The 16,466-nt window shown below is 41.8% G+C and overlaps 1 protein-coding gene across 5 annotated transcripts in view; it reads left to right on the forward strand.

Annotated features, from left to right (window-relative positions):
• Nucleotides 1-9,078: 9,078 nt before the first annotated feature.
• SSBP2 (single stranded DNA binding protein 2) overlaps nt 9,079-16,466 on the forward strand; it is a 155,710-nt gene continuing 148,322 nt past the window's right edge. The window contains exon 1 of one of the 5 annotated variants that reach the window (XM_058168839.1): nt 9,079-9,282. In XM_058168839.1, the coding sequence (XP_058024822.1) occupies nt 9,224-9,282 (59 nt within the window). In that variant the 5' untranslated portion in view covers nt 9,079-9,223. The remainder of the gene's footprint in view (nt 9,283-16,466) is intronic. The other 4 variants (XM_058168836.1, XM_058168840.1, XM_058168838.1 and 1 more) reach the window with 4 other exon arrangements.

Below are 16,466 nucleotides of genomic sequence, written 5' to 3' on the forward strand. Positions count from 1 at the left end.
GAGTCAATTGCAAGAGTCTGAATTTTGATCATGTGCCCATGAAGATTTCACAACAGTTGTAATTGTGAAAAATGGTCATAAGTCATTTTTTTCAGTGCCATTGTAACTTTGAACAGTCACTAAATGAACTGTTGTAAGTCGAGGACTACTTGTAGTGAAAGTCCTTAACTTTAATTTTCTCTCCTTAAATACAGTAACTACCATCAATCCTCCAAAAGCTTTGTTCCACTGATAGAATTGAGAGTACCAAGAAACATCTACAATTCCTTAAAAACAGTATTAAGCACCAACTGGAAATCCTCACCATGATCTTTGAAAGAAAGTAACAACTGGAAGACAGGTCGGGACATGTTTGTGTGTTCCATGTATCAAGCAGCTGCCACAAGCAGGCTACAACTTCAGGTTCGGCCCAATTGGTCTATTGTTCTGTCACCATGTGAGAAAAGCCTATTGTCAGTATTGCACCTAGATATTTTATCCACGGGATCTTGGTCTCTGAAACTATTGTCAAGTCTAACTGAGCCAAGTTTGTCCCTTTTCCATTATTAATTGAAAGCAGGAAGAATAGAGGGTAGTTTTCTAGTGATCAGTGAATAAATATTTTTCTTTCTCTGGTGCTTCATTCCTGCAGCTTTGTTTCCCGTCTGTGGTTCTCTTTTTTGCCTGAACAGACAATGTTTGACTGCACTTTTTCTTTCCAGGAGGACTCCTACCTATGTTCTGCCATTATCCTTCTTTTTCAGACTTCTCCAATTTTAGTCCTTCTTTAAATTTGTTAGATTGGTTAAAAATCGTACAATGAAGGTGGATATATTACCTAGCTGCTTGGGTTTTTGTCATCAAGTTATAAGGTTAAATGGCAAGTTGTAGGAATTGTTCCCCATGTTAAACAATCATGAACAATACATGGATCCGTGTAAATTTGATAACGTTCTGGAAAATGGATCTGTGTTTCAAGGAACCAAGTAAAATTGTCCTTGAAGATGCTAATTAGTTATATAGCGTAGTTCTAAATCTTGATTGTTAGTATTAGAGTACATTCAAAATAAACAAGATGATAAGAGAATGCACTGGCATTATAAGGGCATGCATTACTTTACATACACTCAGGTATGGGGTTTTTTGTATATTAATTTTAATGTAAACTAGTAGTTTTTGCTGGCCAAAACTGAGTCATCTTTTGATGCTCATTAAAAATTGTTTCCTTATAAAGGGAATATATGGTTTATTCCATCTCAAAATCCAAGCAAAGCAGGCTTTGTCCTCACCAGTGAAGATAAAAAAATTTTTGGGTATCTTTAGTAAATATAAAACAATAAAAGTGCATTACAGTAGTTCTAAATCTATGATTATAATTGACCCCACAATATGACCAAAGACAGTCATAAAACTGGTCATCATGTGACTGGACATGATTTTATGACCTTTTTTGCCACAGTCGTTAAGTGAACACTGCAGTCATTAAGTGAACCCATTGTTCATTATGGGCAGTTTTTGCCAGAAACCAGAAGTAAATCATAGACATGTGACCATCAGGAGTCAGACGTCAACACTTTAGAAATACAGATACAGTTATAGATGCAATTATATACATTAGCACCACTAGCATCAATATTCTATATTTATATCAAACACTACTTATACTACTAATACTTGTATCAAGCATACTTACAGTACATCTATAGTTCCCTCATTTCCTCCCTGGCCACCATATGTGCTTCTTTCTAGCTAACCTATCCACAGTACAATAGTTATGATCAGGGGTGGACTTCAAAAATTCTAGCAATTCTAGCAAATTCTCTGCCCGGTTGCTGGGTAGGCATGGCCCTGGTGGGAGTGGCCTAGTTGGCTTCCTGCACCACAGTGGGTGGGGGGCGTTTTTGCCCTCCCTGGGCTCTGGAGCTTTTCTTCGAGCCTCCGGGAGGGCGAAAACAGCCTCCCCAGGTTCCGGAGGCCCTCTGGAGGCCAGAAATGGGTTAGCCTTCCTGAACTTCTGGTGGGCCCATTTTTCACCCTCCCCTGGCCTCCACACGTGCCTTGCACTTATCTGCATCCAAATCAGGCCACGTGGGGAGTCCCAGGAGGGGCAGGGTGGGTGGGGCCAGCCAGAAGTGGAATTTGGGGTTTTCCGAACTAGACAGAATCTTAGCTAGAGGTTCTCCTGAACCCCTGCAAACCCCCAGCAGCCCACCCGTTTATGATATATTTGATTTAACATCTGACTTCTTAATATGGGTTGCTCCTCACAGCTTGGTAGTTGTTAAAGGGCAAAAAATCTTGTTCTTTCCAGCTGTTCCCAAATATCTCTTCTTCATCTGACTTCTTACTTTCTTGTCCCTGCCAGTCAATCCAATACCATTTACTAATTGCAACGCCTTTTAAGCATTATTTGCTGATTCTTTTCTTTCACTGTTGTGTGAAATTCTGACTTTGTCTGCTTAATTTTTTATTTCCTTCCACACATTTTTCCCTTTAAAGTTATGAGAAAAAATATTTTATATATTTGAATGCACATTCTTATTAAATAACATCAAAGAGAAAAGACTCTGATATATCTCATACAGCATCACACACAGTGTGCATTTTCTGTTTCAAATATTATATATACAGTATGTCTGACCAGTTTTCCAAACCAAAGCACACTGAGAAACCCAGAAAGTGTAATTGTAGTTGTAGAACCATGAACTAGTTCAAGCTCAATGAAGCAGAATGGTATGTTAACCTTAGCAAGTTTTCTTCTGAATCTTTTGTACTACTCTATATCTTTCCCTTTGAAGGGAAAAATATCACCACTGAGGCCTCAAATAACTTAATGGAATCAATAGAAGAAAATATATGTAGCTTAGAGTTGAACTGTAGTCTTTGGTGCTCTCTGTGCTTGGTTGTTTGTCTGCAGACGTATCATTACCTTACTAAGTAACATCATTAGTACAAATGAGTGTGGGGTTTACCCATTTATATACAGTAGCTTGCTCTACCAGTGTTGGTGTGTAGGCTGTTGGAGAGGATGTGTTTTGATCTTATTGTTTCCTTTTTAGATATTTTTATTGTCCCTGTAAAATGGTGTCTAAATGTGTTTTATCTCTATGTGTTGATTGATGGCTGATTTGTCTGAATGCTAGACATCCAGGGATACATTTTTTGATTTAACTTGGTCTAGGATGCTCACAGTCTCCCACTTGAAACTATGGTTGAGTCCTTCCATGTATTGTGAGGTTAAGGAGTTTTCATTATCTCTTCTGACTGCTAGTTGGTGTTCATGGATGTGCTCTGCTAGTCTTCTGCTCGTCAGTCCTATATAAGGCTGTTACAGTCTTTACACTCTATGTTATAAATGACACCTGTTTTTTCTTCTTGGGCTGCTGGGTCTTTTGTTTTAAGATGTTTTGGGATTCAGCTGGTTCTATCCAGTTTGGATGAACCGGTAGCAGCAGCTGCAGGAGGCTCTGCCAACCCATGAGGATGTCATGATGTCGCTTTTTTGTGACAATTTTAAGCCTCTGCGCATGCGCAGAAGGCTTTATGCATGCATGGCAGGCACACATTTGTGAACCGGTAGAGAAGGTAAGTGAATTTCACCCGTTTGGGATGCTTATGTTGGTTGGTATGCTGCTGCAATGCCATGTCGTAATAGTCTGTTAATTGTTTCTGAGATGTTTTTAATATATGGCAGTGTTATTCCTTTCAAAGCTTGTATTGGTTGCGCTGTAGTGGGCTAAATGGTCAGGTACTTTTCAATAAAATATGGGTATCTATTTTGTTGGAAGAACATATATAGGCATCTGCTTCCTTCTGTTGTTCTGAGTTGCAGTAGTATGTTTGTACTTGTCTGAATAATGTTCTTACACAATTTCTCTTGTGGGATGTTGGGTTGTTACTTTGGTAATGGAGCACTTGGGTAGTGTGAGTAGTTTTTTGATAGATTTTATTTTCAACGTGTCTCTTGATGTATTCATTTCTTGATGTTTTCAGATTGAGGGATACCCAGATATTTGTAGTGATTCATCCAGACCCTTTATGTTATTTCCATAGCAATCTTGATTCCTTCAGTTTTCTTCTTCTCCCTCTTGTTCTTCTCCTTCTTCTTTTTCTTCTTCCTCTGCTGCTGCTGCTGCTTCTTCTGCGTGCACATCTAACTTTAGATTGCCAAAATGAAGCCACCTTGACTTTGTCATTTTTACTATTTTTCCCCATTTAATGGTGAGCGCAGCACATTTATCCAATCTAAATTCCATTGCAGTATCTTGGCTATAGATATATGGACAGTTTTGAGCAGCAATTCTATTTCAGATGCTGCTTTTACATGTAGTTTCAAATCATCCATGTAAAGGAGCTGGAATAGCCTGGCAGATGTTTTTTATGTTTGATAGTCATGGTCTGAGTTATTCAATATTGTCGACAGAGGAATCAATGCAATGACAAACAGTAGTGGTGATAGTAAGTCTCCTTGGAAGATTCCTCTCTTGATATTAACCTACCCCAATTTATCACCATTGACCAGCAACCGTGTCTTCCATTGTATCATTGATCTTTGTACAAAGCTTCTGATGTTTCTACTGACTCCTGTTATTTCTAAGTACTTGATTATCCAATCATTTGGCAGGAAGTTGAATGCCTTCTTATAATCAATCCAAGCTACAGTACATTCAAGTTGATTTTCCTTCTCCCAAAGTTTTCCAAAATTAACTTGTCAATTAGGAGTTGATCTTTTGTTTCAATGCCCATGATGGCGAACCTATGGCATGCAGAGCCATCTCTCCGGTTACGCCAGCTGTCACCCGTTGCTCTTCTGGGTTCCAGCCAGCTGGCTTTCGTGCACGCAGGAGCACTGGAAACCGGAAGAACAGCTCCCTCGGTACACATGCACGTGCTGAAAAGGTGAGCTTCTGGTTTCTGGCACGCACATGTGCACTGGCTAGTTGGTCTTCGCGAGTGCATGAGCACCAAAACCAGAACACCAGGTGACTGACACACATGTGCACACCAGAAACCGGAAGCTCAGCTTCCTGGCACTCAAATGCCTGTTAGGGAACTGCTTTTCTGGTTTCTGGCACTCCTGTGCGTGCGCAGCGGGAAGCTGCTCTTCTGGTTTTCGGTGTTCCCCCATGCACCCACACACAGTCCCATTTCAGCACTCAGTGCCGAAAAGGTTCGCCAACACTGTCCTATACTGTTTGGGTGGTTTCTTTTTTTCTCACATAGAAAAAGCTTGTTTTCAACTAGATGCTATAAGACTGCATCAGCAATCTTATACACTAGTTAGTAATTTGAAAGTTGTTGGTAAGCAAGTAATTGGCCTATAGTTGCCTGGTGCTGCCTTTTGCTGGTTCATTAATTATCAGGTAGGTTTTGTCAGATGCCAGCCACTCTTCTATTTAACCTCCTTGCAGTATTTTGTTAAACTGCTTGGCAATGAGTGGTTGTATATCAGTCAGATATTTCCACCAAAAACCATGCAGTTCATCTTCACCTGATCCTGACCAATTCTTGATCTTCCTTGCCTTGTTCACCACCATTTCTGCTGTTATTACAAGTTCTTTATTTCAGCTTCTTTTTTATTCTTATCCACCTCTTTTAAACAAGCTGTGTCCTTGTGGCATTTCTTTGGATTATCCTTGAACTGCACTGTTTCTTCCTTGTCAGGTGTTGACTGATTCATTGCATACTTTGTTGTTGTATCTTTATTATTTTGAGCTCTGGTGGTGCAGTGGTTAGAATGCAGTATTACAGTCTAGCTCTTACCATAATCTGCAATTCAATCCTGAGGGGGCTCTAGGTTGACTTAGCATTCTAACCTTCCAAGGTTGGTAAAATGAAGATCCAAATTCTTGGAGGCAATATGTGACATTGTAAATCACTCAGAGTGCTATAAAGCACTATAGAGCAGTATATAAACCTAAGGGATATTGCTATTTTACAAATAACTCAAGGCAGCAAACATATTCATACTGTCCTCCTCTTATTTTCTCCACAACAACCCTGTCAGGTGAGTTGTGTTGACAGAGTGGCCCAAAGTCACCTAATTCAGTTTCGTAATTAAGATGGGACTTGAACTCATTTTCTCCCACTTTCCAGCATGGTGCCCTGGACCAAATTGGCTCTCCATAATGTATTTATGGTAGGTTGGCTTTGGAGATGGATTGATCACTTCAACTGATCCAGAATGTGGTTGCATGATTCTTGCCCCAAATCAGATTTGTAGCAGTTCTCACTTTGTACAAGATTCATTACAAAATGTTGGTTGTCACCTTTAAACCTAAGTGCATCGAAGCTCTAATAGACTGCTTGTTACCAGAAAAACCATTATTTAGTCAGCTGACACCTTTGTTCTTATTAATGTTAAGCAGTTCAGTCCAATGTCAGTTGAAAATCTGCCAAAGAAGAAATCTCATTGTAAATAAAATTTGTGAGTATGACCATCATCATGATTAAGAACTATCTAAGAGAACATTTTGGTTCTTGATTTTTTTCAGAAACCAGTTCTTAGACTATTGTCTTTGCTCTGCCTTTGATTTCTCACTTTCAATTCAATCTCAAGTAGCAAACTACTCCACAGAGCTAGAATACAAATGCAACAAAAAAGTAATTGCTATTGTTAGGGTTGATGTATGTCTTTACTTACGGTTGTAACTTTGTGGGGGTTGTCTTTATGTTTTCTGGTTTCAATTTTTAGGAGGAGCTTCCCATAGAGTAGAACTACTGCTATAACTAATTATATGCAACATACACAGATGTAGAATTGCTTTTGCTGCAGTGCTTGAAACTTAGGCTGGTTAGAACATAACACACTTAGAAAAAGAAATCACATTATGTTTATGGTAGAGTGTATGAATCCAGACTTGCCGAGAGAGAATGGGAATGTAATTTCCAACTTGTGATTTTTTTACACACTCATTTCCCTACTTTTTACTCTGGAAAAAATGCTTTTACATGTTTTTCTCCCTAACTTTTCTTCCACAAATGCAGAGACCACCCATCCACCCACCTTTTTTTTTTAATAAACTGAAAGTTGATCGATTGGTTGTGACAGGAATTGAACTACCAGCTTCTTGACCAACATTGTTGGCTGAGAGAGAGTGAGGCACAGAGCTGGCTTTCACACAGTAAGGCAAGATTAAGACTCAGTCTCCTGGTTTCTAGTTTGCATCCTTAACTAGTTTTCCCCTTTTTCATATTATTTTTAAGAGACAGTATAGATCCAAACAAACCTTAATTTTTGATATGTCCACCATATAGCCATACTTGTTTACATAGCAAACAATGCTCCGGTGAATTTCCTACGTTTAATTATTTTCACAACTTTATTTAGCATCCTGTTCCCAAAATCAGAAATCGGCATTAGTTTTTCATGGATTACTCTTTTTACTAACATCTCCATGGCCTAGTTGCATTTTAAATGTATAAACTAGGGTGCATAGTTGAAGTATTTTGAATTAAAGCAGAGGATATATGAAACATGCCTTTACTTCATTAAAGTTTATCAAAAACCTAAATAAAATATCCTGGCCTGAGAATGATCTGAAATGCTCTACTATTTTGCCCTACTTCCCTGAGGGCTTCACTAAATCTGTGAACCAGTCTAGTCTTACAAACATTGGGGCTGGCCAAAGGGAAATTTAATAAATCAATTTACTTTATTCTTTTATTTATTTATTCAGGTTTTTATAGTGGCCCAACTCAACCAGGTGACTCTGGTTTATTTATTTGAAGTGAGCACTCTTGAGTCTAAGACAGAAGCTGCTATAGGGAATGGAACTAGCATGATGCAAATTCAGCCGATGACCTGGTGTATAAAAAAATAGAAAACCATTTTCTTTGAATTGAGCTTGGTGATATGGCCTGGCCTGATTTTTGAGCAGGCAAAAACTGAATTCCCAAATATTACGGATGTTTGTAATGCAACCAGCAGTGGCCTTGGAGCTTTAAGATGCACTTACAATGACATAATACACCACTGCTGCACAATTCAAATCAAGTGCATCAAGAAAGATTCTGGTGGTTCCAGACTGATAGCTCCTAGAACTTCCAATCACTGTGCTGGTAGTCTGTCTTTTCCTTCTTAGTTGATTTCTGCAGTAAGAAACGGAAAAGAATCAGCAGGAAAACATGGAAGAATGATACACGGACAGTGATGTCAATTGGGCCTCCAAGAAAATATATGAAGGACATGGGACAACTTGTTTATCTCACAAGGCTCACCCTGAAATACCTTCCATGGTTCCGGATCTCTAGATTTCAGGGGGATCCACAATCCGCAAAATGCAAAACCCTTATTAGCCTTCTTCAGAGACTTAATTGCTATAATCTGGGTTTTTAAAAAAACATCTCTGTACAGTAAACCCACTAGGGAAACAACTCCTGAGAACGTTATGCCGACGGTTGCTCAGGGCTGGAGACTGAGGGGCACAGAGAGGCTTAAAAAATATTTGTAGGACGTGTCATTGCCTGTGTGGAAGTTGGCTGGAAAAACCCCTCTCGGGGCAGGGACTGGGTCAGAAAGGCACCACCGGGACGGGGCAGGAGGCTGGTGCCGCCTGACTGACTGACTGACGGACGGGTGGGGACTCGTCAGGCCCTGGGAACGCAGGGCTCGCTGCGGGCGGGCGGGCGTGTCCCCTGCGTGGCGGGAGAGCCTCCAAGGGCTGTGAATAATCGGGCTCTGACTTGTTGGGGGGAATCAGCAGCTGCTGGTAACCATTCTGCTCGGAAAAGACGGAGGGAGCGACGGCTGTCGAAAGGAGCATCTTGCTAGCTAAGCGGGTTGCGGGGTTGCAGGGCGAAGAGGGTGACGAAGGCGCGCGAAGCGGACGAAAAATCCTCAGCCATCCTGGGTGGTGCGGGCGATGGAGTCCAGTCCGCAGTTTCCGTCTCTCCTCAGTAGTCTTCGTCTCTGGCAGCGGCGGAGGGCGGAGAGACCAGCGCACGGAACAGCCAGTTGTTTAAAATCCTTCTAGAACCGTTTCTAATTCCCCCTTGCGCCGGGGAAGGGAGAGCGGGAGGGGGAGGAGGAGCCGGAGGCTGGTGGGGGGAGGCAGCCAGCGGAGAGGAGGAGAGAGAGCAGCCTGTCCTGGTCTCTGCGTGTCAATCACAGGGCGGAGGTGTGTCCGAGCTCGCAGCGGGCCAATGGCGTGTGTGTGTGGCAGCGTCTCCATGGTGACTGGGCTGTTCCTGGGGAGGCTGTGATGGGTTGACAGGTGCGTGACAGTCGGAGCTCTCTGCAGGCATGTACGGCAAAGGCAAGAGCAACAGCAGCGTCCCGTCCGACAGCCAGGCCAGAGAGAAGTGAGTACAGCCCGCTGGACCGCACAGCCTGACTGGGCGGGGAGGTGGGCGCGCATACGCCCCGCACAAAGTAACTTTACCGCTTATGAGAGAGGGGGCCTCGCTCGAGACCGGGGAGCTTCACCCAGACGCGGGAAAGAAGGGGAGATCGAAGAGGCGGAGGGGGAAAAAGCTACAAGTCGGGGTGTAGAGTGGAGGGTATGCGCGACGCTTCCGAGCCCGGGGAGAGGAGTGCGCCGGACCCGGTTCAGGAGGCGGGGGAGCGGGTCTCGGGCGCTCTTTCCCGCGTGGGCTGGGAGCAGGACAAGACGGGACGTGTCTACTGCGCTTTTCTTCTGCTGCAGATGGCGAGGAAAGACTAGCTAGCTGGGTCTGAGAGGAGAAAGTGGTTCCGACAGACGGTGTGGTGCCTGGCTCCGCGGGAGGGCAGAGTCGGATTAGCGCCGAGGCTCCGGGTCCTCTCCCTGTGTTTTGGTTTTGTTTCTCCCTGCCTTCACCTCCGTGGTTTATGGTGTCGCTTTGGGGGAGGGGGAAAAATGGTGTTGGAGTAACTTTGGTAACAAAAGAGTCCTTGCCGTGGGCTCGTGTGAAGCTTCCGCTGGAGGGAAAGAAACAAAACCCTCAACTCCGCGACACTCAACTCTCTTCTTCTCCCGCTCTCCCCACCCCCACCCAAGAGCCAGGGTCTTTTTCACCCCCTTAACCTTTTTGCTACAGATCTGTAGCTCTTGCTTTGGGTCTTATAAGGGGTAGGTTCAAAAATACGACGAAGTAGTTTGCAGTTTCTATCTTTTCAAGGGCCTCCTGGTACGCAGGAAGAAGGGCTGTTGGTGGAATCGCGATTGTTGAGGGGGAAATGTGAAATCGAACTGTAAAGCGAAAGAGAAGATTTATTTAATAAGCAGTTGGGTCTGGGCTTGGAGAGGATTTGGAGATAATCCTGGGGTGGTAGACGTGTTAATAGCGGCGGTGAATTGGAAGCCCTTTAGAATATTGATAAAGATACGTTCTCCATTTACAGAAAAGTACTTAATTTCAATGCAATAATAATTTCCTCAATTATAAAAAAAAAACCCGTCAAAACTTTTCAACTAAGCATGAAGTCGTATGGAAAACATGAAAAAAATATTTAGATAATATTTGCTAACAATAATTTGCTATTTGCTGTAATATTTGACTGTTACTATAATAAAGAATCCAACCAAATGATTAGATTAGAAACTAGTGATAACATATTATTAGTAAGCAAATGTAAAATACCGTTTTTGTATATTAACTTTGCTTGTGAATTAAAGTTCTGTTAAAGTTTCAGTTTTCAGTGTTGTCAGTTGTAGTTACAACTTTCATTTTCTTCACTGAAAATAGAGGAACACATGAGAGTTGCTTATGAAGGCTTTTTCTTTTTTTTCCTCTTTTTCTTTTTTCTTTTGGTTAGGATGTGCCCAGAAGAATCAGAAATTACTTACTGCATATTTTCTGAACAGACTTTAGTAAAGTAGTGTATTATACAGGATGAAGTGATTGAGTTAGGGATATCTCTTCAGAAATGGTTTGATACATGTAGCCTTTTAAAATGTCATTGTATGTAACTCTGAAACTTTTACACAACATGAAAATTAATGTGCAAAGCAAGATTGAGAGTTTCTCTTGAGGCACTTTGCATTGAATCTTCACCTAAAGATTTTCTACTCTGTAACATTTTGAAAAGGATAGTTACTTCCTGATTCCAAAAACAAAGAAGTATGCCAAGTGATTTGTCCAATATTTTATATTGGCACAGAAAGCATACAAAGATAGGGACTGAAAACTAATTTTGAAACAGAAATTAATGTTTAAAATTTAATATAGTGATTAATATAAAGCTAAATAACTATACAATACTGTATATGTAACAAAAACTTGTATCTCTTGGGATAAAACTAACCATACTCCTGATCGTTATGTGTTCTTTGAAAATTCATATATTTGCATTAACTCTAATTAATGAAAGCCTGATTGAAAACAAATACAAAATTACCATTTTGGGTGAATTTTTGTATAGAATTTTTATTGTATTGGCATTCTTAAAAAAATCTACATCGTCTGAAATACTGTAAGACTTGGTCAGTATATAAGGTAAGCTGAGCTACTATCAAGTAAGGAATACCCTTTGGTGTGAAGTTAGGGGAACTGCTAGATGGTGCTGTTTGATCTAAATACATTCATCGCCCCATTATTTACAGTTTGCTATAGTGGTCTTGAAGGGCTTTTTCTCCTGAACTTTTACAATATTTTAAAATGATAAATCAGAAACTCTGATGTAAGCAACTTAGAATTGGAGAGGATGCTTGAGTCTGTCAAATTGAATAATATAAACAATAAAATACATTGTTGTTAAATCATTTATATAAAGCTGTTCTTTTATTGTCATATTTTTTCAATATGTCTGTAGCATAAAGTCCCCCCCCCTCCCTTTAGGGCTAAAGTTGTTTCTTCAGAATTTGTAGAGTTCAGGGAAAGGAAAATAATACAATTCTAATCTTTTTATAAATAAATGACCTGAGCCTCTTCAGATGTAATTAAGGATTTAAAAAATGGTTCATTCTGGTTAACTTTTTAAAAAAATTGCTAGAAAAAAATACTGTGTCTACATGTTTCTGGACTTTTTTTTAATGTAAGTAGGCTCAGGCTCTGTATAATGGTGGCAACTAGGAAGTATTCAAACCCACATTAGTTGGATTTTTACTCTGAAAAATGTGTTACATATATTTGGCCACTGTTACAAATTTTCTTGAAGTACAGAATAAGAAGCTCTTATCTACAAATTATAGTACCATTTGTAACATTCCATATGTGTTTTCTCTATTTCTTGCTAAAATTCATACTTGCATTGTTCTGGCAATGTAATTGAGTCAATGGAGGAATTTAGCGTGTTGGAGAACACCAAGGCGAGGGGTCATCTAACCTCAGAAATTAAATTTAACCAAAATGATCCAGTGAGTTAAAGTAGTCCCTCTCCTCCTGGGATCACCTGTAGAAGTTGTAAAACTAAGATAGAATTTTCATAAATGTCTAGACTTCATTACAATAGTTACAATGAACTTGTCCATTATTTCAGAGAGCAGTCAACAGAAATTTGATCTGCTGTATCCAAAGTTGACTAAATGGGGATCTATTAAATTGAGGGTTTGCTGTAATTTGTGTCTTCACAAAAACCCTAAGATTGCTGCCAAATTTCTCTAAAAATGCTTTAAAAGATCTGTTTCATTTTAATAAATACTTAGATTAGATTTTGTGTAGGAGGCCTGTGGAAAAGGCTCTGACTGCTAATCAAATAAATGAAAATCCGCCACAGGGAACATAGTTTAAGAAATGCAGAAGCGTTGTGTCTGCATGCTCTATGCTCATGCGGCTGTTTTTGTCTTTCTATTTCACTCAGATTAAGTAAATACATGTTCAATTAATCCTTAGTTTTTATTCAAAGCCAGACAGTTTCGTTACTAGGATTAAAACAAGCAAATTCTGGTTTGTATTTAATGTAAAATACTTTCTTGTTTAGATTTTCATAACTATAATTCCCTGTTTTACAGAAACAGTAGTTATGTCAAGGTTTATGAGGTAATTGTGGTCTTTCTAAGGGACAATGACAGAGGAAGGACTTACTTATTAGATCTATTTCCCATCTTTCATTCAAGAGCTCAACATGACATACCTACACTGTGTTGTTCTTTTTGTGCCATATCCGTCATTGGACGTTGGTGATCATGTTGGCAATCCTATTTTTATCAACAGCAGCACGAAAAAGTGCTGTTGAGCTTTGTCCAAACCAGTCCCTTAGATTTTGAAGCCATGATGTTCTTTTTCTGCCTAAATCTCGTTTACCTTCAATCGTTCTTTGGAGGATTAAGTGAAATATGCCATATTTTCTGGGTGTCGCCTCACATGACCCAAATATTGTAACTTTCCCTTTTTTATGGTTTTGATGATTTTCCTTGGCTTTCCCAGGCGCTTATTTCCTCATTTCTGATTTTGCCAACCCAATTTACACGTAACAGATACACTGTGTGCACAATTTTATTCGGCAAGTTGTATTTTGGAGTATTAATTTTATTATTGAATAACTACAGTGCTCTTGGTCAATCCAAAATGTTAATAAACATCAAGCCTGAATATGTAAGAAAGTAAGTGAGGTTTTGGGTTTCTTAGGAGAACATATCTGTGTGCACAATTATTGGGAAACTATTGGTGTGCAACTAAATGAAAAACAAAAATTTGCCCATCTCACTTGTGAATTTGCATCTGTTAATGAGAATAATAAACAACCAACTCAAAATGTACAAATACACATTTCTGACATTAAAAAAAATGGTGACCAATATAGCCACCCTTCTTTTCAGTAACAGTCATAAGCCTTCCATTCATGGAGTCTGTCAGTTTCTTGATCTGTTGATGATCAACACTTTGTGCAGCAGCAACCACAGCCAGACACTGTTCTGGTGTGCTGCTTTCCTTTACCGTAAATCTCCCATTTAAGAAGGGCCCACAAGTTCTCAATAGACTTTAGGTCAGGTGAGGAAGGGGGCCATGTCATTATTCATTCATCTTTAAGGGCTTTACTGGGTAGCCACGCAGCTGACTACTTCAATGCATGCAATGGAGCATTGTCCTGCATAAAAGTCATGGTCTTCTTGAAAGATGCAGACTTTTTCCTGTACCACTGCTTGAAGAAAGTGTTATGTTTGGGTATTGACGAGGCAGGAGACCAGGTTAGTGACAACAGCTCTTTAATAACGGGTGACCCAGCAAAAACTCTGGAGAAAAACCTCTCCTTATATACACTTCAGCCTGAGGCTGCATCCAATCAGAGACGAGATATTTCCCGCCTAAAACTCCCGCCAAAACTTACAGTAATACATTACACTCCTTCCCTCCCAGAAGGCACTTTGCCAATATTTGCATATTATTTCTCTACGTAGTCCTGCAGGTACGTGGGGCGTCTCCTGACTCTCCCGGACCTGCGCAGTTCACTTTCTGGAGTTGAGTCGAGCTTGCGGAGGGACTTTTCGTTCCTCTGAGCTCCTCCTCCCGCCATCCGCCCTGGATTATTCGCCGGCTCGGACCTGCTGTCCTCTAGAGGGACGGGAGGGTGTCGCTGGACCTCGCCTGACTCAGATAAGTCTCTGTTTGGTTCTATGCTTACGCTTGCTATTTGTTCTCGGCTCCAGTCAGCTGTGGGGTTAATTAAATCATAGTCAGGGCTGGTCTCGCCTAATTCTGCCTTATCGCTCAATCTGTTTCTTAATTGATCTATGTGGCGCCTCCAGATTCTGCCATCGTCTAGTTCCACTAGATAAGATTTGGGGCCCGTTTTGTCTATGACTATCCCTCTCTTCCAGTTTGGGCCGTCGCTGTAATTATGTGCCCACACCGAGTCTCCTATGTTTAACTCTCGGATTCTATCTGGTTTTGTTTTGGACCCGTCCTGTCGTAGTTGGTGTAGCCGGTCTAGCGGGCACCGTAGCTTCCGCCCATTAATAGCTCGGCTGGGCTGCGGCGGTGGCCACACAGGGGGTCCTGTGTTGGACGGTTAGGAATGCGTTGATTTGTGCCTGCCAATCGCCGGGGCCGCTTCGTGATAGCGCTTCTTTCGCACTCCGGACAAAACGCTCAGCAAGGCCGTTCGGCGCAGGGTGGAACGGCGCTGAGAGGCATGTCGGATGCCCCCTTCAGCCAGGTACCCTTCAAATACTGCTGCGGTGAACTGTGGGCCGTTATCGGACACGAGGGTGTCCGGTAGCCCGTGCGTGGCGAAAAGGTGTTTTAGTGCTGAGATGACAGCTCCCGCGGTTGTGGATTTCATTAGGATGATCTCCAGCCATTTGGAGAATGCATCCACCACAATTAGAAATGTTTGGCCGTGGAAGGGGCCGGCAAAATCAATGTGTATGCGGGACCAAGGGCCTTGGGGTTTCTCCCACTCCAAAACTGGGGCCGTGGTGGTAGTGGTCTGGATTCCTGACATACTTGGCATCGGCCAACCCTGTCACTGATTTCCCTGTCCATTAGGGGCCACCAGACATAGCTCCTAGCCAAACCCTTCATCCTCACAATTCCTGGGTGACCCTCATGCAGGAGTTCCAGAACTTTTTCCCTCAGTTTCTCTGGGACTACCACCCTATCCCCCCAGAGCAGGCACCCCTTGCACAGACAATTCCCTTTTTCTTTACAAACTCTTAAACGCTCGCCCGCGCAGCGGGCCATCCCTTGAACCCAACCGATTACAGTCCTTAAAACAACGTCCCGGTAGGAGGCCGAGCCACTTCCTGCGATGTGACTGGCCCCGAGTCCAAAGAGTCAATTAGTAGAGCAGGTGTGCCCGGGTGGGGTCCTCGATTTCCCTGGCAATGGGCATCTGCTCAATGCGTCCGCATGCCCCAGCTCCTTTCCAGGCCGATGCTGCAGCTTGTAGGAGTATGCGGCCAAAAAATAGTCCATCTGGTCAGTCTAGGTGAGAGTGCTACTGGCGTTGGGCGGTCGCCAGCCAGTAATCCCAATAGCGGTCTGTGATCAGTGACAATTTCAAATCTCTCCCAAAAGCGTATTCGTGAAATTTTTCACCCTGACACTATTGCGAGAGCCTCCTATCTAGCTGGCTGTAATTCCTCTCAGCCGGGACATCGTTCGTGAATAGAACGCTATAGGGGCTTCAGTGCCGTTTGGGAGTCTGTGGCTAAGTACAGCTCCTACTCCATAGGGGATGCATCACAAACCAATACTAACGGCAGTCTGTTGTTGTATTGTATTAACAGGCTATCGCTTGATAGCAAACTTTTACTGCCTCAAATGCCCTATTCTCTGACTTCCCCAAGACCAAACAGTGTTTTTCCAAGCAATTTATGCAGCGGTTCAGCAATGGTTGCCTTGTCTTTTAAAATACTGCATAAAAGTTTACCAGACCCAGGAAAGCCTGGAGTTCTGTCTTGTTTTTGGGTGCTGGGGCTCTCTTTATCGCTTTGACTTTGCTCTCAGTGGGGTGAATTCCCTTTTTGTCTATTCTATAGCCCAAAATTCAACAGATTCGACCCCTATCTGGCATTTTTTGCTTTAACTTTTAATCCTGCCGACCTAAAATGGCCAAAACTTTCCTCAGCCGCTTCCCCAGTTCTCTTAAATCTTCCCTGATACCAACACATCATCGAAATAGG

This window comes from Ahaetulla prasina, chromosome 2, assembly GCF_028640845.1.
Source record: "Ahaetulla prasina isolate Xishuangbanna chromosome 2, ASM2864084v1, whole genome shotgun sequence".
Lineage (NCBI taxonomy): Eukaryota > Metazoa > Chordata > Lepidosauria > Squamata > Colubridae > Ahaetulla > Ahaetulla prasina.